The sequence below is a fragment of the Pollachius pollachius genome, assembly GCF_949987615.1.
Source record: "Pollachius pollachius genome assembly, chromosome: 19".
NCBI classification, from domain to species: domain Eukaryota; kingdom Metazoa; phylum Chordata; class Actinopteri; order Gadiformes; family Gadidae; genus Pollachius; species Pollachius pollachius.
The window spans coordinates 20,058,680-20,086,069 of NC_136952.1; the positions used below are offsets into that span (position 1 = coordinate 20,058,680).

At 44.8% G+C, this 27,390-nt stretch overlaps 1 protein-coding gene across 2 annotated transcripts; it reads right to left on the bottom strand.

The window, feature by feature from the left end:
- Positions 1–1,735: 1,735 nt before the first annotated feature.
- Positions 1,736–26,643, bottom strand: bms1 (BMS1 ribosome biogenesis factor). 2 transcript variants are annotated; one of them, XM_079756417.1, is made up of 23 exons: positions 26,582–26,643; positions 25,424–25,621; positions 25,152–25,342; positions 24,063–24,142; positions 21,264–21,452; positions 20,647–20,789; positions 20,386–20,507; positions 19,028–19,221; positions 17,605–17,750; positions 16,789–17,528; positions 16,604–16,705; positions 15,800–15,951; positions 15,432–15,513; positions 13,684–13,766; positions 8,369–8,554; positions 6,551–6,739; positions 6,004–6,184; positions 4,859–4,917; positions 4,638–4,760; positions 4,348–4,495; positions 4,056–4,231; positions 3,082–3,243; positions 1,736–2,179 (listed from the first exon to the last, which is right to left on the bottom strand). In XM_079756417.1, the coding sequence occupies exons 2-23, from the start codon at positions 25,612–25,614 to the stop codon at positions 1,952–1,954; spliced, it is 3,867 nt and encodes a 1,288-aa protein (XP_079612543.1). In that variant the 5' UTR covers positions 25,615–25,621; positions 26,582–26,643; the 3' UTR covers positions 1,736–1,951. The 2 variants fall into 2 exon arrangements, with proteins under 2 accessions (XP_079612543.1, XP_079612542.1); XM_079756416.1 differs by having other exon boundaries at positions 25,424–25,618; positions 26,582–26,641.
- Between the last annotated feature and the right edge of the window lie 747 nt (positions 26,644–27,390).

Here is a 27,390-nt window from a genome sequence, read left to right on the forward strand (position 1 = left end):
AAGCGTGGACAGCCACTCCTGTGCGTTGTTTTTCAGTGTCATTGACCGAACCTCTCCATGAATGTGTGACTGCCTTGATTCAAGGTGCCTCATTGGTCACAACCAGAAAATGCACGTTCACGTCCAAATATTACATGTTAACATGCAAAGTTTGGTCATGTTAACGCAACATTTCCGAGACGATATTTGCGCTTATGACTTTCCGTACAAAACGCCAATGTTTTTTCACTTGATACCTGAAGTTCAGATGATGACAATATATTATTGCACATTGATTTAGCTACTTTGAGCGACTATATGGTGACATCTGGAAATGTTTATTAAGAGTAAAAAATTACAGACTTCTTACAAGTAGTAGGGCTTATAAAGGCTATAGGCAAACCAAGTGCTTGAACAGGAGACGCAGACAAAAGAGGACTTTGATACTTTAACCTGCACTAATTGAATGGCTCCTGCGCCATTGATACCGTCGCTTTCAGTCAGTAAAATTTCCTTTACATAGTTTAAAACATGTTTGATATTTCTAGATGTGCAAAACTTTGTTCATAAGATCAAGGTGTGATTTATGAGGTGGGTGCATAAGGCCACGTCAACACGGATACGATTTTTGTAAAAACGTGTCTTGCACGTTTCGGCCGACTGTCCAGACTGACCCGGCATTTTCGGTGCCTTCAAACACACCTTTTTGAAACCAGGCCCCAGGGCGGAAAAGAGTAAATCGGCCCCCTGCCTTTTCGTGTTAGGATTCATGTGAACCCCAGACACGCAAACGTCATCGCCCCACCCACTAGTGGGCAACGTTAGATTTCCGTCTAATTTTTTTGTTTCATTTTATTTGTATTATTTTTGTAGCTTTAAATACAGCCCCTTGGTAAATTTAATTACTAACGTTACGTTAAAAAGTATTATCTGATCAATCTACAAGGTTTAACAACTGCTGCTGTTCTTCGGTTTCTCCTCCTCGACTGTATGTTTGTATACAGCGCGAAGGCTTGATGCACATGCTCCGTCTCGTCTTATTTTTTGGGTTGAGAAACAGCGCCACATATAGGCCTGGAATATGCACTACAGCTTTTCTTTCCATCATTACGGTGAAATTCCCAATAGTATCCAGCTACAGCCGGAGAACAACAACCCAGGCGTGACAGAAGTACTCTGGTGTGACGGACGTGATTTATTTGTGAGTCTGTCAATATGCTTAATATATTGAGTAATATTCATGTTAACTCTCACTTACTTCGAAGTGAACGAACGAAGTGCAGCTAATTTTTCAAAAAGGGCACGGTATTATTTTATTCGAATTTAGCGAAAAATAAGTAAACCACAGCACGGCTTTAACATGAATATTACTCAATATTTTAAGCATATTGACAGTCTCACTTTCAATGGTTGATCTTTGGTTTCTGATAGCGGTGTGTAAAAAAGTTTAAAAAATAAACCACTTCCGTCACACCAGAGTACTTCCGTCGCGCCTGGGTTGTTGTTGTCATGACAGGGTGTTGTTCCCGGGGCTGCAGCTGGACGCTACTCGGAATTCCTGAAATGCTAAAAAGGAAAACGGGGGGGGGAGATTGTTTTCGTCCATGTGGAACGGGGCATAGTCGCCCTTCAAGAATTCCAACTACAAACAAAGGCATTAGTTTCCAAAAGTCTATTGTGGCAAATTTAAAAGGATCCATTCATCACACACCAAAAAAAAACACGCACGTTTGTTTTAAAAGGGGTTCATTTAAGATTTAAACATTTATAAAACTGCAAACTGCCCTCAGGACATATGGTATCTGGTATTTTCATTAGCATGCTAGAGTACACAGTTTTATAAATAAGTCAACAGTTGTTTTATATACAAAACAAAAAAGAAGCAATGACAACCAGCCATACCATAACATTTGTTGGGTGGCCATGTAATCAAGTCCATACCAAAGGAGAGAGAAAAGGCCGTCACGTGTTCTTATCCATCTTGTGACGCACCCTTCAGACTCGATCGCTGACTTTTGTTCTCCTGCTGGCCCATCATGCGGTAGAGTTTCTTCTTGGCCTCCTTCTGCCTCTGGACCTTCTCCCCCTCCTGCTTCTCCCTCTGCTGCAGGAAGCCCTTGTGCTTGAGCCGCTGAGCCCCGCGGGCCTTCCTGCTCTTGTAGCTGTGGACGGTGCTCAGCGCGTCCAGCAGAGCGGCCACCTGAAAGTACAACGCTGATGAAGGACCTGTGCTGCTACACGCCAAATTAGAAACAGGACCTGTGCTACTACACGCTACATTAGAAACAGGACCTGTGCTGCTACACGCTACATTAGAAACAGGACCTGTGCTACTACACGCCACATTAGAAACAGGACCTGTGCTGCTACACGCTACATTAGAAACAGGACCTGTGCTACTACACGCTACATTAGAAACAGGACCTGTGCTACTACACGCCACATTAGAAACAGGACCTGTGCTGCTACACGCTACATTAGAAACAGGACCTGTGCTACTACACGCTACATTAGAAACAGGACCTGTGCTGCTACACGCTACATTAGAAACAGGACCTGTGCTGCTACACGCTACATTAGAAACAGGACCTGTGCTACTACACGCTACATTAGAAACAGGACCTGTGCTACTACACGCTACATTAGAAACAGGACCTGTGTATTGAATCACCATTCTCCGCTATATAATAATACTTCGATTACTTGTCAGGTTTTTTATGCAGTTATTCTTCTGATCTTCCACTGTTATTTAAAGCTATTCAAAAGTAACATTTGCTGGAATTATGAATATGTCTAATGTCTAATGGATTTATTTTTCATTGCAAGTAAAAAACTCAAAGTTCTTAATAACTTCATAATCAAATAGTTACAGAATCCAACCGAAAATCTTTTGGGTGCTTATGCACCCTTTACTGGTTCCCAGCCGTTTTGGGTTAGGTCAATCAAACACTAGCAATCTGGTCTTAGCGAGTCCACCCGAAGACTTGGTCTCTGGGCAGGGACTAGTTAAAACGGGGTTTGGTTTTCCTGTAAAAACTCCACTTGTAAACCGCAGGTATTTTACAAAGTCTTAGTTTTCACACCAAACGATGAAAGGCCGACCTTTTTCTCGTGGGGCTCCCGGACCACGGTGGGCCGGAGCAGGTCGCGGGGAGTCTTGCCCTTGGCCTGGTCTTGCTTGGGCTTGCTCTTGAAGGGGAGGGCCTTCTGCAGCTGCTTGGGGATGTTCAGACGGTTGAAGTGTCTCGGGGCCCGGACGACAGGCTGCAACAACATGAAGGAGAGGACGCTTCAAAGATCAATACACCTTCTGTTTAATAGTGGCTCAATCCATAGAAAGCATTGGTGGTGCTAAAGTGAATGCTGGTAGTTTATATATCGTTTCATTTGATGCAAATTTATGATTTTATCAAACGGCAAAAGGCAAAGTATTTTTTCATTTTGCAGTATTAAATGAACTATTTATTTAATGTTTAGTACTGCCAAGACCAACAATCTAATTTCTATTCGAGACCTGACCAGAGAGATTAGCTAGGTCAATTAAACCCAAACATCTTCCGACTGGCAAGATACAAGATCATATATTGTCATATACACAATGGAAACATAGTTTGCACTGGGCAATGAAATTCTTAATTTGCAAGTTCCCTTCACACAAAATATACTTAAAATAAAGTAGATAAATAAACTAAACTACTAAAAAAATCTGTGCAAAGAGCAGAATTTACTTTAAATATAAGGTGCTGTAAACCTGAACCTTAGGTCAAGTGGGATAACGATTACGCAGTGTCAGCATGTCAGCGTCAGTGTGACGCAATACCACTAGCCACGAGGCCCAGAGATGTAGCAAGACGGCCGCAAAGCCGGGCCTACATGTCGAACATTGACATGTTGCCATGGTTTCCAGTATGGGTAGTTTCAGCTGGTGGTTGAGAGCTCTAAACGAAGCCAACCCAAATAAACACATTTAAAACGGTCTGGTCTGGCTTAAGTCCTGTCTATGTGCAGTACCAGATCACCATGAACTCGTTAACACGGTGCAGTGGGAATGGAGTGCACGTCCCAGACATCATCACCTTGTACACAGAATCGGGCTTTGGTTTGTAGTGGATGCCCAGGTCATGTTTGAGCTGTCCCACGGTCCTCATGCCGGACCAGTTCTCCTTCTGGCCCACCGGGAGGAGCAGGGAGGTGACCGGGTTGTAGAGCTGGGGGACGGCCACCGGATACCAGGTGCGCAGGAAGACGATATCTATGGGTTTCAACAACGAGAGAAAAGGGTCATTCTGTGTGCACAAGTATAAACTCGGTGTGCAAAACGAGTGATCTTTCTGTACAGTGGATTTAGGACGACGCAGGTTCCCTTACCGCTCATGAGCAGCCGGTCTTCGAACGTGGCACGGTAAGCACCTGCTGGAGTGGACAGGGCCTTCTTGATTTGACCTCTGACTCCCGACACTGTCCGCACGGAGGCCCCTTCGAACTTGGCCACTTCGAGTACGGTGTTGAACATGCCCTGGGGAGAACGCAGGCTCAGCTCAGCACACCCAGGGGTTAGGAAGAGGCTCCTTCGTGTTGTGCAGGGTACAAGGAACCCAGGAGGAAACCATTCCACAGATTGTAAAAGGACATTTTATAGCAAACAAATGGGTTCCTACTTTGATGAAGCTGGTGTTCTTGTAGATCTTGTACGGGTAGCCAATGAGCTTCAGTTTCTTCACTAAAGTCACAGACTTGTCCAGTTCTAGGACAACCCCAGTGGCAGCGATACGGAAATTGGCCTGAAAAAGGTAAGAAAGAAAAGACCATTTACCATAGTCTATCGTGTTTTTGGAGCTTCACTTAAAACCAAACGGTCAAAAGAGGGAGATGTTCTTACTTTAGTCTCTGAGACCGACTGCACAGCGAGGAAGCCTGTACCCTGGGGTGTGATGGGACCTTGAGCAGGAAGGGACAGATTGTATACTCAGGTCAGCGGATGCTTGATGCTTTTTGTGCGTTACATTTTGTCTGTGTATGTCTCTATAATAACACAAATACGTGTCCAAAAAGGGTTGTGTGTGCATCAAGGTCTGACAATTTTAAAATTCAATGGTACAGAACCGGAAGCCTACCCACCCAAAAGGCCTTCACACATTGCCTGACCGTGACCTCATGTTCAGGGGCACAATTCGGATCACACAGAAGGGTCCACCATTTACCCTAACTACTGGGGGTTTGATGTTCGATAGACAATGATACAAGTCATCAAATCCAGCAGCCTCCGGATGACGATCAACAACATTGGTACATTACAAGATGAATAATTAAGACCTGGATCTAGAACCTCGCCTGGGAGCTGACATTCTGGTTCTCTATGCAGTCTGGCCTCCAGCTCGTTTAAAATACTTTTAGTCACAAATAGCAGAAGAGAGTTTTGGTTCATAATGAAAGCAAGGAGCGAATCAATCTGAAGAATTTTAAAAACATTTGCAGAAGAAAGTAGCAATCAACAGAGCTGTCGTAAGTTTATCTGAATCACACCAAATAACGATGTTAAGAGGAATAAAAATGTGCTTTTCGTTGGAAAGATAGAAACGGAAATTGTATTTGTTGAATATGTGAACTAATCAATACTTGCATTTCTTCTGTTACATTAACACTGAGTGAAACTGGAATAGTAATTAAATCATCAAAAAGGCCCTTTTGTCCATTTCAGGCCCCGTAGAATCATGGACAAACAAGGTCCTGATACCATACAACTAAAAATATGGGTCATATTTGGAGCAAACTATAAATATGCCTTTTATTTTGTTCAGGACAAATCCTATCCATAGGAGGAAGCTGAGAAAGAAAGGCTGTTTGGCTTGGCCCCCTACATTTTTCCCAGTTCAATGACAAATTCTGCACAGTACATATTTTCCATAACATTTGCACATGTGTATGCATGCATGCATGTGTGTATTTGTATACCTTCAACACATCCCAAGGGTCTACAGCCTAGTGTGAGCCTTAGTAGCACCCGACCACTGAACCAGAACTCACCCCAGATGGAGGCGCCGCAGTGCATGTGTTGTGGCGTGTACTTGAGCATGCGGTGGCGTCCGTTGTGGTCCTCGATGTGGTACAGGGGCATGGCCTGGAAGCGGCGCCAGCCCAGCGACACGATAAGGGGGTCCCGGTTCTTCAGGATGCGGTGGTACCACCGGTGTTTCTTCAGCCGCAGCTGAACACACAACCACAGTCAGCTCCCCATTTCCTTTCATCTGTACATTCTTATTGAAATGTACACGACAGACGGCCAGGCTGAGATGTAACAAACCAAAAACTATAAAACAACACTTTCTAAGTAGAAGCATCCATTCCACGTGGCCTTAGTCCAGGACAAACATACATCTACCAAGGCACTGTGGGTACGTTGCACGACAGCATACAACAGCTTTATTGACTTTATGGCCTGCTCCTGCGCTTCCTATCTTTTGCAGAAAGCATCCCTGGTTCAGACTTCTATTTAACGTGAACATCCTTGGTTTCAGGGTTTCCAACCTAAAAGCACGTTGGGAATGATGGGTTCCTTTTCGGTTGTACCTACTTGCAAATAGCCTACGTTTCCTTCGCTGGATCCCAGGCCACCGAGAATCACGGGGTAGTGGGGGTCGAAGTTGGTCACAAACTCGCAGGGCAGAGCTGCGATCTCGAGGCGGACGTACATGCCTGGGCGGAAGCCCTCGTACTGCACGCGGGTGGCATCGTCCATGCTCTCAAACTCTGTCCGGTTCAACTGAACAACAAAACATGTTAGGAGAGAAACATTGGGGATGAATGTACAGTAAATCAGTACCCCAAACCATACCACAGATGACTGTTTAGATATAAAGTTATATACATATAGCTATTCACAGAACTATAGGGCTGTAACAAATCTCTCAGCTCACCATTCAGTTAGTATATTGGGTTGAGGATCAAAAACACTTAGCCATTAACAGGGGAAGAATTTTAGTTTCCCTCCCCGTGTTATTTTTGTGTGATTGTCCTAGTGTTTTGAATATGTTGGGCAGACTGTGGCACAATCTCCAAAAAAGCCCCACAAGATTGAGAAACGGCGTGTCCACGATGTAAGAGTAAAGGCCAATTTCAACCAGAACCGTCACGGAGGCGTCCCGGCAGTAAAACAGTCTAGATAATAAAAGAAACCATTATAGTAAATGAAGGCCAGGGGTTTTCAAATTGGGTGAATGCGAGCCTCCCCTTATATTAGATTAGGTAAGGACAGCCCTCCCCAAAAAACAAAAATCCTGTCCGCCTGACCTAACCCATACACGTCTCTGCAGTAAATGCCATCTTCTGTGTGTTCCAGGCAATGATGACTTTCAATAACTGATCAAATGTAAATATTTTTTTATATTGTATTTGAAGACATTTCATTTGCACAACTTTTCGAAAAGTGCATTCACAATTGATTCTTTGCAAAAGCAAATCATTTCCAACTTCATGCAGGCCTAATTGAGGCTACTTTTAAAAACACTGAACATCAGCAGGCCTATCCACGAGTCAACAAAACACACCCGACGGCTGTAATCGGCGCTGTGTGTCTGGGCCTTAAGCGCACATTTAAAGGAGGAAAAAAAATCAGCACAATGGAGAGCTCTCTGATCAATGAAGGACAACGGCATGTTATCAGATCGAACAGATTCACATATTTTCACCAAATTTTCTTAACGATTTCAGCCACATAAAACCTCAGATTTAAACAAACAAACTGCGCCAAATTCACGTCATTTGCGCTACGAGCGGCATGCCTCGTCTATTCTCTAATCGCAAGTCCAGTGTCGCGCGCGGACCGCGACGTTGCCAATTACATCTAGAAATCATACCTTATTTAATGGGTTATATTACTGTTGTATATATATTATGTAGGGGTTGATTATAACTCGTGAATAATATTTTATGAATCATTAATGAATCATAATTATGCACGTCTTGAGCCATCAGCCTGAACGTGTCCGATTCCAGTGGGGATGGCAGAACGGAACACAGCCGCTTCCCTGCCGTGACGCTTCTGGTGGAAATTAGCCTTAAAGCTGAGACTATCGATGCAATGGTCCTAGGCTCAAACTCTCATTACAGTGTCTAAGAACTCTATTGAAGAAATAGTAATGAACTCTCTCTACAAGTTGACGAGGCATCTGACAATAACTTTAACTTTAAGTAATTTATGTGGGAGAGATTATTTGTCAGAGGCTTTATTTTTATAATTCACTTTGCAAGGCTAGCTGTTCCTCCTGTGCCTATTGACTCATCAGTGAAGTATTTTGGTGGAATGCTTTGGGCCCAGTGTTAATGTCAACATCACCCTCTGCATCAATAGACCAGGGGTCTGACAGGAAGCAGTAGCTCTGACAGGAAGTACCTCCGCTTGTATCTGCATCTCCTCCTTCAGGTCGTCAAAGTAGGTGGCATCTCCGTCGTCGTACTCCGCGTCGAACCGCTCCTTCAGCCTGCGCTTCTTTTCCAAACGCTTGTTCTTCTTCTGCGTCTCATCGTCCACTTTGACGTCCTCCTTCGCATCATCCTCCTCCTCTTCCTCGCCATCGGCCTGACAAGTGAAAATAGACTTCTCAGGTTAATCGAGAAAATGTTAATCCAAGTTCTGCTGCATAGTTGGACAAATGTTTTTGCTTGACATATTCTAATGATGACAAACAATGAGCACGATGTGCACAGAAACAAAAGTTTTTTTAGGTAGTAGGTTTGAGGGGGTTGACAATTGCATTAAACATTATAAAGTCGGATTGTGTAAGTTTTTGAATAACTGGTAGCCAAAAATAACCTGAACCTATCAGAAGTCGATGCTTCTTGATAGTGATTAAATAATGTTGATAAAATAACATCCTCCTAACTGATAGGATACAAATCAAATGCTGGCCGGCCTGTTCCTCTTACCCCTCCCACACAGAGCTACGCTAGCTCTACTAAACTCCCATAACCCCTCCCACACAGAGCTACGCTAGCTCTACTAAACTCCCATAACCCCTCCCACACAGAGCTACGCTAGCTCTACTAAACTCCCATAACCCCTCCCACACAGAGCTACGCTAGCTCTACTAAACTCCCATAACCCCTCCCACACAGAGCTACGCTAGCTCTACTAAACTCCCATAACCCCTCCCACACAGAGCTACGCTAGCTCTACTAAACTCCCATAACCCCTCCCACACAGAGCTACGCTAGCTCTACTAAACTCCCATAACCCCTCCCACACAGAGCTACGCTAGCTCTACTAAACTCCCATAACCCCTCCCACACAGAGCTACGCTAGCTCTACTAAACTCCCATAACCCCTCACACAGAGCTACGCTAGCTCTACTAAACTCCCATAACCCCTCACACAGAGCTACGCTAGCTCTACTAAACTCCCATAACCCCTCACACAGAGCTACGCTAGCTCTACTAAACTCCCATAACCCCTCCCACACAGAGCTACGCTAGCTCTACTAAACTCCCATAACCCCTCCCTCACAGAGCTACGCTAGCTCTACTAAACTCCCATAACCCCTCCCACACAGAGCTACGCTAGCTCTACTAAACTCCCATAACCCCTCACACAGAGCTACGCTAGCTCTACTAAACTCCCATAACCCCTCACACAGAGCTACGCTAGCTCTACTAAACTCCCATAACCCCTCACACAGAGCTACGCTAGCTCTACTAAACTCCCATAACCCCTCCCTCACAGAGCTACGCTAGCTCTACTAAACTCCCATAACCCCTCCCACACAGAGCTACGCTAGCTCTACTAAACTCCCATAACCCCTCACACACAGAGCTACGCTAGCTCTACTAAACTCCCATAACCCCTCACACAGAGCTACGCTAGCTCTACTAAACTCCCATAACCCCTCACACACAGAGCTACGCTAGCTCTACTAAACTCCCATAACCCCTCCCACACAGAGCTACGCTAGCTCTACTAAACTCCCATAACCCCTCCCTCACAGAGCTACGCTAGCTCTACTAAACTCCCATAACCCCTCACACACAGAGCTACGCTAGCTCTACTAAACTCCCATAACCCCTCCCACACAGAGCTACGCTAGCTCTACTAAACTCCCATAACCCCTCCCACACAGAGCTACGCTAGCTCTACTAAACTCCCATAACCCCTCACACAGAGCTACGCTAGCTCTACTAAACTCCCATAACCCCTCCCACACAGAGCTACGCTAGCTCTACTAAACTCCCATAACCCCTCCCACACAGAGCTACGCTAGCTCTACTAAACTCCCATAACCCCTCCCACACAGAGCTACGCTAGCTCTACTAAACTCCCATAACCCCTCCCACACAGAGCTACGCTAGCTCTACTAAACTCCCATAACCCCTCCCACACAGAGCTACGCTAGCTCTACTAAACTCCCATAACCCCTCCCTCACAGAGCTACGCTAGCTCTACTAAACTCCCATAACCCCTCCCACACAGAGCTACGCTAGCTCTACTAAACTCCCATAACCCCTCACACAGAGCTACGCTAGCTCTACTAAACTCCCATAACCCCTCACACAGAGCTACGCTAGCTCTACTAAACTCCCATAACCCCTCACACAGAGCTACGCTAGCTCTACTAAACTCCCATAACCCCTCACACAGAGCTACGCTAGCTCTACTAAACTCCCATAACCCCTCACACAGAGCTACGCTAGCTCTACTAAACTCCCATAACCCCTCACACACAGAGCTACGCTAGCTCTACTAAACTCCCATAACCCCTCCCACACAGAGCTACGCTAGCTCTACTAAACTCCCATAACCCCTCACACAGAGCTACGCTAGCTCTACTAAACTCCCATAACCCCTCACACAGAGCTACGCTAGCTCTACTAAACTCCCATAACCCCTCACACAGAGCTACGCTAGCTCTACTAAACTCCCATAACCCCTCACACAGAGCTACGCTAGCTCTACTAAACTCCCATAACCCCTCACACACAGAGCTACGCTAGCTCTACTAAACTCCCATAACCCCTCCCACACAGAGCTACGCTAGCTCTACTAAACTCCCATAACCCCTCCCTCACAGAGCTACGCTAGCTCTACTAAACTCCCATAACCCCTCACACAGAGCTACGCTAGCTCTACTAAACTCCCATAACCCCTCCCTCACAGAGCTACGCTAGCTCTACTAAACTCCCATAACCCCTCCCACACAGAGCTACGCTAGCTCTACTAAACTCCCATAACCCCTCCCACACAGAGCTACGCTAGCTCTACTAAACTCCCATAACCCCTCCCACACAGAGCTACGCTAGCTCTACTAAACTCCCATAACCCCTCCCTCACAGAGCTACGCTAGCTCTACTAAACTCCCATAACCCCTCCCTCACAGAGCTACGCTAGCTCTACTAAACTCCCATAACCCCTCCCACACAGAGCTACGCTAGCTCTACTAAACTCCCATAACCCCTCCCACACAGAGCTACGCTAGCTCTACTAAACTCCCATAACCCCTCCCTCACAGAGCTACGCTAGCTCTACTAAACTCCCATAACCCCTCCCACACAGAGCTACGCTAGCTCTACTAAACTCCCATAACCCCTCCCACACAGAGCTACGCTAGCTCTACTAAACTCCCATAACCCCTCACACAGAGCTACGCTAGCTCTACTAAACTCCCATAACCCCTCACACAGAGCTACGCTAGCTCTACTAAACTCCCATAACCCCTCCCACACAGAGCTACGCTAGCTCTACTAAACTCCCATAACCCCTCCCACACAGAGCTACGCTAGCTCTACTAAACTCCCATAACCCCTCCCACACAGAGCTACGCTAGCTCTACTAAACTCCCATAACCCCTCACACAGAGCTACGCTAGCTCTACTAAACTCCCATAACCCCTCCCTCACAGAGCTACGCTAGCTCTACTAAACTCCCATAACCCCTCACACACAGAGCTACGCTAGCTCTACTAAACTCCCATAACCCCTCCCACAGAGCTACGCTAGCTCTACTAAACTCCCATAACCCCTCACACAGAGCTACGCTAGCTCTACTAAACTCCCATAACCCCTCCCACACAGAGCTACGCTAGCTCTACTAAACTCCCATAACCCCTCACACAGAGCTACGCTAGCTCTACTAAACTCCCATAACCCCTCACACAGAGCTACGCTAGCTCTACTAAACTCCCATAACCCCTCCCTCACAGAGCTACGCTAGCTCTACTAAACTCCCATAACCCCTCCCTCACAGAGCTACGCTAGCTCTACTAAACTCCCATAACCCCTCCCTCACAGAGCTACGCTAGCTCTACTAAACTCCCATAACCCCTCCCTCACAGAGCTACGCTAGCTCTACTAAACTCCCATAACCCCCCACACAGAGCTACGCTAGCTCTACTAAACTCCCATAACCCCTCCCACACAGAGCTACGCTAGCTCTACTAAACTCCCATAACCCCTCCCACAGAGCTACGCTAGCTCTACTAAACTCCCATAACCCCTCCCTCACAGAGCTACGCTAGCTCTACTAAACTCCCATAACCCCCCACACAGAGCTACGCTAGCTCTACTAAACTCCCATAACCCCTCCCTCACAGAGCTACGCTAGCTCTACTAAACTCCCATAACCCCTCCCACACAGAGCTACGCTAGCTCTACTAAACTCCCATAACCCCTCCCACACAGAGCTACGCTAGCTCTACTAAACTCCCATAACCCCTCCCACACAGAGCTACGCTAGCTCTACTAAACTCCCATAACCCCTCCCACACAGAGCTACGCTAGCTCTACTAAACTCCCATAACCCCTCCCACACAGAGCTACGCTAGCTCTACTAAACTCCCATAACCCCTCCCACACAGAGCTACGCTAGCTCTACTAAACTCCCATAACCCCTCACACAGAGCTACGCTAGCTCTACTAAACTCCCATAACCCCTCCCTCACAGAGCTACGCTAGCTCTACTAAACTCCCATAACCCCTCCCTCACAGAGCTACGCTAGCTCTACTAAACTCCCATAACCCCTCCCTCACAGAGCTACGCTAGCTCTACTAAACTCCCATAACCCCTCACACAGAGCTACGCTAGCTCTACTAAACTCCCATAACCCCTCCCACACAGAGCTACGCTAGCTCTACTAAACTCCCATAACCCCTCCCTCACAGAGCTACGCTAGCTCTACTAAACTCCCATAACCCCTCCCACACAGAGCTACGCTAGCTCTACTAAACTCCCATAACCCCTCCCACACAGAGCTACGCTAGCTCTACTAAACTCCCATAACCCCTCCCACACAGAGCTACGCTAGCTCTACTAAACTCCCATAACCCCTCCCACACAGAGCTACGCTAGCTCTACTAAACTCCCATAACCCCTCCCTCACAGAGCTACGCTAGCTCTACTAAACTCCCATAACCCCTCCCACACAGAGCTACGCTAGCTCTACTAAACTCCCATAACCCCTCCCACACAGAGCTACGCTAGCTCTACTAAACTGAAAATAGTCTAAACTTCCCACAACGCCTAAATCATGCCTTTTGAATGATCAAAAACAGGCCTGTATAAATGTATTAAATGAAAATGCTATGCTTCCAATACTTCTATGCTTAACAAATTACCCATTAACTGTTGAAACATTTAATTGACTGCATTTGAATGTATTTTGAGTGCTAATTATGTGAAACATCCTTGATATAAACATTATATATACATTGCATCAAGGGTACCTCTGGTTGAGTCTCCTGGTCTTTATCGTCTGCGTTATGGACCTCTCCTGTTTCCAAGTCTTCAAAGTCACCATAAAGATTTTCTAAAAAGAAAAGAAATAGAATGCAACATGCATGTCATTTTAACATGCTTTTTCCTTTAACACAATGAATCAAAGTCAGTGTGTCATTGATTCATCTCCTTTAATTAAATACTTTGGGTCCAGTTCTTAATAAAAAGGTTTATGTCTCTTTCATATCTAAGCAGTGGGTATTGTTAATATCCCTGATTGAATTGGACTCTAACGAGCGCCTCGTTAGACAACATGGCAGGTACTGCTAGCTAACGGGCGCCTCGTTAGACAACATGGCAGGTACTGCTAGCTAACGAGCGCCTCGTTAGACAACATGGCAGGTACTGCTAGCTAACGAGCGCCTCGTTAGACAACATGGCAGGTACTGCTAGCTAACGAGCGCCTCACTAGACAACATGGCAGGTACTGCTAGCTAACGACAGCCTCGTTAGACAACATGGCAGGTACTGCTAGCTAACGAGAGCCTCACTAGACAACATGGCAGGTACTGCTAGCTAACGAGCACCTCGTTAGACAACATGGCAGGTACTGCTAGCTAACGAGAGCCTCACTAGACAACATGGCAGGTACTGCTAGCTAACGAGCACCTCGTTAGACAACATGGCAGGTACTGCTAGCTAACGAGAGCCTCACTAGACAACATGGCAGGTACTGCTAGCTAACGAGCACCTCGTTAGACAACATGGCAGGTACTGCTAGCTAACGAGAGCCTCGTTAGACAACATGGCAGGTACTGCTAGCTAACGACAGCCTCGTTAGACAACATGGCAGGTACTGCTAGCTAACGAGAGCCTCACAAGACAACATGGCAGGTACTGTTAGCTAACGAGCGCCTCACTAGACAACATGGCAGGTACTGCTAGCTAACGAGCACCTCGTTAGACAACATGGCAGGTACTGCTAGCTAACGAGAGCCTCGTTAGACAACATGGCAGGTACTGCTAGCTAACGAGCGCCTCGTTAGACAACATGGCAGGTACTGCTAGCTAACGAGAGCCTCGTTAGACAACATGGCAGGTACTGCTAGCTAACGAGAGCCTCACAAGACAACATGGCAGGTACTGTTAGCTAACGAGCGCCTCACTAGACAACATGGCAGGTACTGCTAGCTAACGAGCACCTCTTTAGACAACATGGCAGGTACTGCCAGCTAACGAGCGCCTCGTTAGACAACATGGCAGGTACTGCTAGCTAACGGGCGCCTCGTTAGACAACATGGCAGGTACTGCTAGCTAACGAGCAGCTCGTTAGACAACATGGCAGGTACTGCTAGCTAACGAGCGCCTCACTAGACAACATGGCAGGTACTGCTAGCTAACGAGAGCCTCGTTAGACAACATGGCAGGTACTAGCATCTCGGTGTTTGTTGTTTTGAGATAATGGCTTGTACTCCAAGTTATCCATCCTCTAGCAACAACGTAGTTATGTGATGCAAAATGTGCAACGTGTTTGCATCCATTGTAAAAGGAATCTTGTGATTGGTTGATATTGGAAGGTACGCCTCAATGTGTTGAATCGGAAATCAGACCCCTTACATTTTAATCTGAATCTGCTTGATCTTAAAATGTAAAAACAACTCTAATCCTGTTAAGATGGCTTTTCCTCACCCTGACATTCACTGGCACAGTAATTGGTTTCCAGAGCATGAGTGTGGTTTCAGTGTTTGTTCCTCACCATCCTGCTTCAGCAGTGTGGCAGCATCTTGCCATTCCTCCCACTTCCCGGTCACAAAGCAGTCTGCTATGGAGTGCAGCATCTGGAAAAACGTTTAGAATGAAGAGCATTGGTTACAGTCCAATGTGCAATCTGTAGTGAACGCTGATCCCTAGCGATTTTAACGATCTTATCAATAAAATAGCATTTTAATTCTGAAGGTTTCCCGGCTTCTTACTGCGAGGGGCTAAATCCTACGCATTGCACATATACATATTTGAATGACTTGACTTTAGAACTGACCTGTGTGTCCTCTATTGTTATTTATTTTTAAAAATAAACAAAATAAGTAAGCTGGACCAGAATGTGAGTCATGAATCGACCCAAACCTCTTCCAGATCCCAGTTGTGGAGGCTGTCTGGGGGGAACCTGGAGCAGTCGACCGCCTCGGCCAGGTTGGTCTTCTTCTTCTCTGGGCGGCTGACCCTGAAGAGGCCTCCCAGCTCGGCCTCCTCTCCCTGACCCGCGCCCTGGCTGGAAACTGAACACAGACCAACTAGTTATTTTATTTCACGGGCTTCCCAACAAATGGGACTGACGTTAGCGTAGATCAATAAGCACACAAGGTTCATTGATTCAAGTATTTATGGTACACTTTTCAAAAACTGTATTTGCATTAATATATCCTTAATAATACAATTATAATTAAATTGCTATGGTATGTATTCATTAACAATTTCTCTGTCCTTTGTCATATGTTTGCTTGTGTTAAGCTCTTTAAAAGGATGTTGCAAGTCTGACACATTCAGAGAAAACATGTTTTGTTCCCCCAGACCAGTGTTGTCCTTCCGAGTGGTTAATAAAGCACCAACCTGGGGGGGCTGCTGTCCTATACTCATACCTAGTGAAGGTGACAAGTCTTATCTATATTCAATACTGCCCCAAGTGTTATCTTTCCATAGAACCTGAGACCATGCATCAGGCTAATGATGATGGTTGGTTTGTCGTTTTAGCACAGAATATAAAACATAGAAGTGGTCAAGGGTGAGGATTGGGTTTTTATCAGAAACAACTTAAATATATGTTCTACTATTATTGTTATGTTATATGTTATACACCAATGGCAAACATGGCCATGGTTGAAAAAGATAGCTTGTTCTCCCTGACCAGATCTTGACATTCAGACACCTTACCTGTTCCATACACATGTTTGCGGAGGTTGGGGGCTGCTTGTTGATGCTTGAGGAAGACTTCTGATGCCTTCTGTTGCAAGTCGTCCTTCCAGCGTAGAGCTCCTAAACAGGTAAAAAAATAATAATAATTAGCGTTGCTGAAAGGGAAATCGTTGACAACCACACAGAGCAGATGGAGTGTTTACCGTCGGTCTCGTACGCCTGGTCAGACCCCTTTATCTCCAACGCCTTGGCCTTCTTTGGACCTTTTTCAGTGGTTTTGGGTGGAGGGATTTCCATCTCTTCTGACTTCACCGTGGACCCCACGTCTGGTTCGTCGTCGGTCCACTCTTCGTCAGAGCAGAGCGCGGAGCCCGCTCCTCTTGTTTCGACCTGCTCCGACTCTGAGTCCTCCTCGTCACTGTCTCTTGCTGCGCTCTCGCCCTCCAACAGATCCTCCTTGCTGAGCTCCAGGTCGTCCTCACTGTCTGCGAAGGCCAGCGTCTCGGACACTTTGGGCTCCCCTTCGACAACTGCCAGCTTCAGCCTTTTCCCGCTTTGCACACGCTGAGGTCCGGTCAGTTTCCCCGGCTGCTCAGTAGACGCCCTCACCTGCTTGAGGAACATGGATACCTTGTTGCCTTCATTTGTGTCCATTCCTTCGTCAGACTCTGCCTCGTCCATATCACTGTTCCCTTCTCCATCTTCACCGTCGTCTCCATCTTCTCCATCAACTCCAACCTCTTCATCTTCTTCATCTTCGCTGTCGTCTCCATCTTCTCCAACCTCTTCATCTTCTTCATCTTCGCTGTCGTCTCCGTCTTCGCTGTCGTCTCCGTCTTCGCTGTCGTCTCCGTCTTCATTGCCCTCCACCTCGCCTGTGAATATCATCTTCCTTCTTTCCCTGTTGGAGGTGGGGTCTGGGGACTGGGGCCCGCTGTTCTCCCTGAGAGACCATGGAGGAAATAATGAGACCAAACACGACATAATGCAACACGACGTGAGAACAGAACTCGACTCACAGCTGTTGGTCCCCCTCAACGTCTGTGTCCGTTATGGTGGCAGACCCTCTGAAGAGCGAGACTTTGCTTGAAGCCATTTTGGCATCAAGTGTGGCGTGCGTGTCAATCAGAGAGCGGACCAGCTCTGTTGTGGGACGCGATTCCTCCTATCGCATTGGGAAAAGATGGACGTTGAAGCTCCTTCACACATGTATAACTACAGCCACACGTTGAACCTCCCAATCCATCTGACCATGTGGTGAAATCATCCTCAGGACAGAGTTAAGCTATTTAATGAGGCCAAGTCACCAAAAGTCGATTTTCCATCAATTGCCCTTCCCCACAACAAATACCCATTTCCAAATGGACTTTGTTGTTTATGATTGTTATAATTGTGCTTAATATGCAACCATCGTGAAGCATCTCAATCATCAGTAAACATAGCTGTAAAGGCCAGTGCAAACTAATGTTCTCATGAATGCAGAGGAATATTTTTCAACCTGTGGAACATTAGACTGAAGCGCTTGTGTGACTCAAGAACAAACGTCACTTCGCGTTTGTACAAAATTGACATAGGCTATGACCTGAATGAATAGGCCAATTGGTATATTATCACATTTCTAAATGTTGAGTTGATATAACACATACTAGATGTGGTGCGAACACACCTGGTTCAACATGCATATGATGACTAGACAAGAAATGCCAGTACCTGAAATCAACGTGTGTCAAAACTAGGGATGGATCAGGTTTTAAGACCACTGATCACAGAAATGTTTCATGAGCGAACAACCTGCGTAATGCTTAGGCTACGCCCTTTAGAGACCTATCACGTTGTAGATACTTCACTTAGTTTAACTGACACGGGGGAGTGTGAATAAAGACAAGCATAGGTCTACTATTTTACGAGAAAACCTACATATATAAACTAAACAAAAAACAGAGTGAGGCTTGGTAAGAGGCAGGCTTGTTAGTGCATCCTATAACCGAGATCAGAACAAAAAGCTATTTCTACGGTTAAGTGAAGCATGCCTTTAATGGAATTCAAAAGTTGAAATAAGTTCAAGCCGCATAGCATTATCTCATCTCCCATCTAACAAAATGGCGCATCAAATGTCACAACTTTTCACTACAATGCTTACTTTGTTTAATCTTATGGTGCTCCAGTTAAACATTAGCATGCTTTACGTTCTTAGTTTGCAATGGGTTAAAATAAAGGGCTAAATCCTGTTTATGGAGTAGTTTATAGGAGTAGGCGCTCCAAGAAACACAAATGTGAAGCCAAACCCCCCACTCGTGCAGTGTGAAGAGGCGAGCGATGTGGGGCAATGACGAGGGCTGTGGGGGATTCACAACATGTCAGCCGGTCACCGCTCAGTCCTACAGCGGTCCAGCACAAATACGGAGCACGCCTGTGAGGCCTAAACAACAGGAAGGCATTCACCTGCTCCCGGTCGACATGGCCTCGAGGGAGGTCGATGTACACGGCGTCTTTGTCGTAGACCACGCCGCCGACCCCGGACATCGGGGCGTAGAGTAGGCGCTCCTTCTCGTTCAGCGTCCTCTTCCTCTTGGTGTCCGGGAGAGGACACGGGTCAGGGAGGAAGCCCACGTCCGCAACACTGAAGTCCCCCACGCCTGGGGGAGGTAGAAGGCAAGACATGGGTGAGATCCTGTCGGGGGTGAATCAGTCCTCGTTTCAGATCAATTCAACACTATGAAAATCTAAAAAAATGTTTCTGCCCGAGAGAACTGCGGAGCGGGATGGTGTTAACGCAATGTTATGACCCACGGCATCAATGCACAACATATTTAAGCTAGTACATGTCGTTGAGTATGAACGTTAAATTGAAATAACACACATAATGCTATTCACACTACAAGTGGCCGAGAAGCTTCAACATTAACCGCTTCCAATGCTTTTGAATTTGTGCAAACAACATCCGTCAACTCTACCTGATTGGCTTACAATGACATTTGACTCGCCATTTGACCTCAGCCAATCGTCATCATTTATGCGATTGTCTCGTGCCCAAAACCAAGGAAGAACAGTAAAAAGATATATTTTCCACTCCGCTTAGAGATCTAGTTTGTCTGATGAAGAAACTGCTTTATTACAGTAACACGCTGCATCTTCTGGAAGTAACGGCATTACAAGTAATCAATTACATTGCTCGTTACTGAAAAAAGTAACGCCATTATTTATAACGCCGTTATTTTATTCCCATCACTGCATTTGACTAATGTTTAGACATGGCCCTGATTTTAGCAATATGTGGAGTTCAACAGCTTTCTTATTTCTGCTGCATATATTTTGTAGTCAGCAATGATACCATCAGCCAATGATCAACCAATGATCCCATCAGCCAATGATCAGCCAATGATCCCATCAGCCAATGACCAGCCAATGATCCCATCAGCCAATGACCAGCCAATGATCCCATCAGCCAATGATCAGCCAATGATCCCATCAGCCAATGACCAGGCAATGATCCCATCAGCCAATGACCAGCCAATGATCCCATCAGCCAATGACCAGCCAATGATCCCACCAGCCAATGATCAGCCAAAGATCGCATCGGGCTGCTCTGAAGTAAAAAAGTTTTAAAGAAATAAGAGGTAATTGTGAATATTAATGAGTTTTGGCCAAGACCACCCTCAATGATCCTAATATGATTTCAGTTGCTGCTCCGTAAAAGGAAATCCCCACCATCAAAAAGGTAATGTGTAATCTCGTGCGAATGGCTCCATGCAGCAGAGAGGATGGCTTGACACTACTACCAAGACCAACCCCTGCCTTACCTGGGATATGGACCTGGGTGTGTTTTTTCAGATAGGTCCCACGCAGATAGCCATACAGGGACACTGTTCGGTCACATTTCTGATCCAACCTCAATGTTTCAGGGTCAGTCAAATCCTCCATTCTGGGTGAAGAGAGACATATGCAATTAGATGAAAAGCCATATTGCAGCATCAGAAGACTTTAAACATTGTGGGTTAATACAGATGTGCTTTATATGTTCTTGACAAACCCTTGAGGGGTTTTCTCATCCCTACACTCACCGGTCTGCAAAAACGTAAGGGTGGGAAGTCTGCCAGGCAAGGGAGCGGAACTTGATGACCGAGATGAAGCGCCCGAGGTTCTTGACTTCCTGGGCTTGGTACTCGCCGTAGACCATCCCCGACAGGTAGAACAGCTTGGCCCCCTACCGGAGGAACGACGACACAACACTGAGCAGGGCTCTGAACCGGCTCGTGAAACAAAACCTTAAGCTGACTATACTTAGCAGGAACCAAAACTTCATATTTACTATTCAAGAGCAGAACTTCATTTAACTGCTCTCAAATAAGTTAATCAGTTATTTTGTTCCATAGCCCCGTTGAACGTAGGTCAGGAGTCGATTGCACTGCAGTACAGGCAGACTATTACTAATACATTTGTTTAGTCTGATAGTACAAAACATTGAAAACAAGGCTAATGCTTACATACAGCCCCCGTTTAGAAGGCAACCAGTAAAAGATACAAATTATAAAAGTTTGACTGAACTAAGAGGTTAATGGTAAGCTAAACTTTCCGTTAAAGACTCACGAAACATTATGTAATTCTTGTCAAAATAATTACAGTGTTCCATATATCTAATATATTAAAACAATACTATTATTTTCATTTTGTTGCTCACCTGGTAGACTTCTGTCCAGAAGCGATGTTTGAGGACTTTCTTTGCCGTTCGCAGCTGTTTGTTGTTCTTGAAGGAGTCGAGGTGTGTGAGCACCCCCATTATCCGTGGGAAGCCATGTACCTGACAAATGTTGAGGAACTCAAAAGTCTCCATTTCAAAGCCAAAGCTTGCGTCAATCAACATCAGTACCTGCAAAAAATGGATACAAAATTTAGTAACAAACTAAAGCTATTAGCTATTTGTCAAATGTTAATAGAAGAAATGTAACAAGGGAAGAGTAAAATGCTGTTGAAAACCAACATCAGACAAGCTGGTACCAAGGCAGCGAGGAATGGTTGCATCCTTTCATAACAAGCCTACTCTGGCTGGTACCTCCAAATGCTTTGATGCTAGACTTTTTATTTATTTATACATGTATATTTAGTAATATACACACACACACACGATTGCACGCACACACACGCAAGCACGTGTGTTTATATATACACATATATATAGTCATATACCAGTGGAGGCTTCTCCAGTGAGGAGAGGGAGGAGGACCCTCCTTAACATTGTTGAGAATAAAAAATGCATATTGTCCAGACTACTGTAATGAATTAATGCCCTTAAATATGACTACTTTAATGCCTTTGTATATGTAATGTTCGTTTCCCTGGGTAAAGGGACATTAGCACCCCCTATCGCCTATTGACCATTGCTTCAGGGAGGACGTTCCTCCCTCAGCCTCCGTTGACTCCCATTCAGTTCCCTGAAAGTGTTGGCGGCCGGTGAATAACATGGGGTTCAATGGGAGAGAGGAGGAAAGTCCTCCTCTGAGTGGGTGTGACTAGCTAATGGATCTGGATCCCGCCTACGCCTATTCATAAATAGGCTGAAGCCCTGGCTGCGCTATGAACCAATAAGCAGGAGCCCTGGCTGTGGAGCAGCCCGGAGGGAGGGGTTATCCCCTCAAGTCTAGGCTACGAGAACCAACGAACCCGCCCAGTCGAATGCCTCGTTTCCACCGAGCGGTGCGCTACTGTTCGTTGCGGTACAGTGCGGCTCTGTTCGGTCATGTTGACGCTTCCGTAGCCCGGCCGCTGGCTATGGCCGATGCAAATAGTTGTGAAATAATGTTCTTCTTTTATCTTTGAATTGTTTGTTACTCTGACCATTCTGTTTGATATTGTGGAAAGGATGTTAGTGATTGATTCAGAGCATGATGCATTTTAAATTGCATCACTTTTGGTTTTGTTTCTTCATTTGTCTTAAAACAATTGTAGCTGAAAATAAACATAGCCAAATTACCACTAATAGCTTCAGTCATTGAGGGCAAAAATAGGCCCAATGATAGGCCCAGATTTTTTTTAATTTAGTTTTACAAATCAAGAGTAGTTTTACAAATCAAGAGTTGTACTTTCAAAGTAAAATGATGTCACTGGTGGATTTGTATCAATTCACATAATTATCCCTCCCTGCTATTTTTTAGTTCACCAAAACACCCTGAAACAACTAGAGTCTCGACTACTTATGCCACCATACGCCACTAACAGTGCAAGCAGGCCAATGGCAACCAAGCGCGCAGTCCATCCTCCCTCACTTTAAAAACACCAGCCGCCACTGTCATATGCATACACTCACATTAGTAATGCGCGATATAAACGATAAAAAATGGCCTACGATAGAGATTTTAATTCTATCGCTCTATCGCGATAATGCATGTTGATGACGCAAAATACAATGTTTAATTTTTGGTTTGGTGCGGTTCCTTTTCACATTGCAATTTTTGCATCAGTGCCAGAATTCCTCAACAAAACTGCATGTGTGCAAAGAACGTTAAATCATTGGACAAAAAGGTCTGGGGCGGGGTAAAGCGTTAAAGAAAAATGGGGGGGGGGGAAGCACCGGTGAAAGTAAACAATCATGGATATCCAGCGTGACATACATTGATCTGCGGACTGGTCCAACTCCTTCTCCCTCATCCTGACTCGGAATGTGTTAAATGCATCGGCATTTTTAAGTTATGTTTTCCAGCATACTTTTTACTTGCTTTTGTCGGACCGTCGGGTGGTGGCTCAACATGGAGCAAAGAGGAGACGGAATGTCTTTTGGATATCGGACCCAAATATCCAATAGATGTTCCGTCTCATCTTTGCTCCATGTTGAGCAACATCTCCGAGACCACCTCTCCGGCTGGGTCAACCTTCTTTTGATCGATAAAAAATATCACGTAATCGACAAAAATCGTAACAATCAATGATCGATCATCAATTAATCATGCCCATCCCTAATTGTCAGTACAGTGTCTGTTCCTTATCTAGAAAGACACCCGTTTTTCCTGTTCTCTGCAGACTTAAACTAAGTGTAGTGCCTTTTAGAATGGTTTGCACTAAAGGAAAGAAACCCAATACTAATTTTATTTATCTGTAACATTATGTTGTATGATTACAGTGTTTCACAATAAATGTTCTCGAAATGACACAATATATTTCTCTTTTTTTAAAATACATTTAGCAGTTTGGCTTTCCTTAGGGTCTATGTAACCTGTTCTGAATTTGTTCAGATTTTATATTGTGATATATATCGTTATCGCAAGAGGCTGCAATGTATATCGCAATATGGATTTTAGGCCATATCGCCCATCTCTAACTCACATACACACGTTTGTGTATATACAGTTGTTTTTCCTGCATAGGTGTGTTACCAACATTGACTTTTAATCTGTACAGAAAATGAAACTTGTTTATTTTGAACACCATCAATCTAAATGAATAACACTCATTGTGTCTTATCAAAAAGGTGAAACTCCTCACTCACCAGGTCGGCCACCTTGGCCAGATCAATCATGGTGTTGATGTCGTTGTTACACTCGATGAACGTCAGACGCCGCTTCTTACCTAGGAAAGAAAAAGTCTTAGTATCCATTTCCCCCACCCAATTTTCTTAAATTAAAAATTTCAATTTTATTTGTATAGCCCTTAAGAGTTAGTCTCAAAGGGCTTTCAATACCATATATTGGCGACAAATGTTTTGTATAATTGTTTCCAATGTTCCCCACTGTCGTCTGCAGATATAGAGCATTGAGAAAAAAGCAGGTCTCTTCAAAGATGTCTGATGTGGTTCATTAGAAGAAAATGACAAACAGGTGCATGAATAAAAGTATCACACATTTACTTGTCATATGAGATATTTTCACCAGCATGGAGGGTGAAGACATCTCCCATGATCTGTCACAACATCATCAAACTACATCATCTCTCAAACAAAAACAAACGCTGCTGCTGTGCATTTGACCTTTAGATTAATGTCGGGCCACTCTGGGTCACGATGGTTAACCTTGAGCGCAGGGGAACTCCACCAGCCAGATAACACCCGCGACTGAACCCCTCCCAGTTTACACAACAAGGAATAATGGGGAGAATGAAAGCATTTGCTTAGCATAAGAAAACATGAGACTTCTCGACTAACATCAACCTGAGTCGGCCATGAGTCGCTCGACTCGTAAGTGATCTGATCAACTCTGAGGGGATCAGCCTCAGTTACCATCTGTGTCCTAACGTCAATTGGCCACACGGTTCATCCACTGCTTCGACTGCTGTAGAGCAAGCGGCATACACTTCTAAACAGAGTTTAATCCATGGGAATGTTTTGTAAAAGATGTATCCGGTTTAATGGTTTTCTTTAGCCTTGTTTTTTATTTTATTGTTTGGGGCAGGGCATTTTCACTCCTGACCGAGCTTATACACAGTTAGACACATAGGACTCATGTCGCTGATTGCATCTTCCCCCGCGTCAGAATGAACACCTGTTCAATACCTCAAATCTTTCTTATTGAATGGATATTCACCAAATATTCCTGCTGAGCCTCCGCCAGAAGTAGAATCTAACCCAGGTGGAAACACTGACCAGAAACAATGGTGACCGGTCCACGGATGTCCCCCAGTTTCTGCCGGGTGAAGTTCTTGATCAGGCATCGTATCAGGGTGGTCTTCCCCACCTTGGGCGGCCCGACCACCACCACCACGATGGGCGGAGGGTCCAGGGGGCTGCGGTCCACGTGAGGAATATGGTGCTTCTTAGTCTTCAAGTCCTGGGTTCTGCACAGAGGAAAGGGGTTACGTTAAAATAAAATCATCTTAAAAATGGAAGGGGTCGATTCAAGTCGGATTACGTCTGACCTGTGAAATGACTTGGCCATGCGCACAGCAGACTGCACGGCGAAGGCTTTCGGGTTCTTCTTGTGTTCATTTTCCTCCACCGCTGCATCATCAAGCTTCCTGGACTTCTTCCTCTCTGACTTCGGGCCGCTGTTTTTCTGCTGGTGTTTCTTCTGCTCCTTCTTATGTTCTTTCACTTTCCCGTCCATCATGCAACTTCTGCATCATTGGATGAGATGAGATGAGAAGACAAAAGGTGTCGTAGTTTAATGATAAGAACGGCAACAATGACATTCTACCAGCGCCATTTGTATCTGAATATGGGTAGTGAATAAGGAAGTTAATTTGAACAATATCATAAAACCAACACTATATCGGGAACCGTGTAATATCTATATATCTAATATCACTTCACAGGTGGCTGCTGGTTTGTTGGATATGTGTTTGTCAATAGCGTATTCCTGCAATAGGAGGCTACAATCCTGGTTTTAAAAGTACTTCATAGATGTAAAGGTTCATTCCACCAAAGTAGTACTGAAACTGCAGCCTCCTCTTTTGCAGGAACACCCTACTCCTGTTGGTTGCGTCTCACAAGTCTGAGCCCGGTTTGAGTAACTTGACATAACTCACACCACTTTCAAATCAGAGATTGGTGATTTAGAGATGCTCAATTAGCCTTTTCCTAAGGTTACATAATGGTTCCTTGAATTCCACCAAGTGATTTTATACGTGTTGCATGAATAAAATATGTTGTCTCATACAAGACAAATAACCCAAAATTGTGGGTTCACTGGCTCTTAAAGCATTGAAGATACCTCTGTATAATAATTGATTACATTGCTCCCCAAGTGACAAGAGTTGCATATTGTTTTAACGAGGAAGGTCCTAGGTTTCTAGTTTGTGGTCATGGCTGTTTTTAACTTACATTGAGCCAACTTACAGCGTTTTCTCCCTCACAGATCTACGTTTCTGGAGTCGGATTTAACACATCTTCGAATCCAAATGCATGGCATTGTATTATACATAAACATGTGTGTGTGTTGTTTTTTCATAAAGAAGACCCCAGCCAGCATGGAGAGAGAGCAACACACTCCCAAACCCAGAGACAAGACCCATGGACAAACAGAAACACATACGTGGACATTAATCCTAGTACACTCAAAGTGATCAATACATTACCAGCGAAAACTTCTTCCGACTTAATATCCTCACGTGTGGAAATGTTGACCGGCAGTGAACACATGGATGGGGTTCAACACGACCCGGAACCGGAAACCAGGGTAGAGCGGCTCCGTCACCGAGGATGTGTGTTGTTGTCGCCCTCTGTTGGACTCGACTTAGAGAGTAATACGTTTTACTTTTATATATTTAGTATTTAATAGTAAGTCCCTCCAAAAAAATGCGGCGTTTTTTTGTGATTGTTGCGGCCAAAAATCCTTGATTATGCGGCACGTTTTCTTAAAAAAATGTATGCGGTGAAAGTGCGGCATATTTTAAAAAATGCGGCCCCCGCATGAATATGCGGACTTTGGCTGATTATGCGTTGAATTATGCGATCGCATAATCGCGTTTTTCTGGAGGGACTGAATAGTGTAATATCTGATATGTATATATATTTTCTATTTAGCGTTTTATATTTTGACTTCTTTATTGTTCACCCGCTTTGGTAACGTGAATGTTTGTTTCATGCCAAAAGACTTTAGTCAATTAATAATAATATAATGAGGGCACGTAACCTTAAAATTAATATTACAATTTGGTAAAGTTGGGTTAGAAAACTAATATTATATTTGCTCTTATATGTAACTCCAACTCTATAAATTAGTATTTAAATTAAATTCAGAAGTTATTATTATTTGATAATTTGACCAGTTTTCCCAAATGTATTTTTTGGGGACCCACACAAAAATAAAATCCTATAGTGACACTTTTAATAGGCATTATGAGGCATATGCTCCTCTTGCATATATTTAGGTTTCTGACCATCA

Bases quoted from the DNA above. Each gene is read 5' to 3' on its own strand.
- bms1 (XM_079756417.1), bottom strand. From the start codon at position 25,614: ATGATGGACGGGAAAGTGAAAGAACATAAGAAGGAGCAGAAGAAACAC. The intron at 4,918-6,003 runs GTGAGTTCTGGT...TTCCTGCTCAAG, and splicing joins CTGCGGCGCCTCCATCTGGG to GTCCCATCACACCCCAGGGT. The intron at 4,761-4,858 runs GTAAGAACATCT...TACCTTTTTCAG, and splicing joins AGTCGGTCTCAGAGACTAAA to GCCAATTTCCGTATCGCTGC.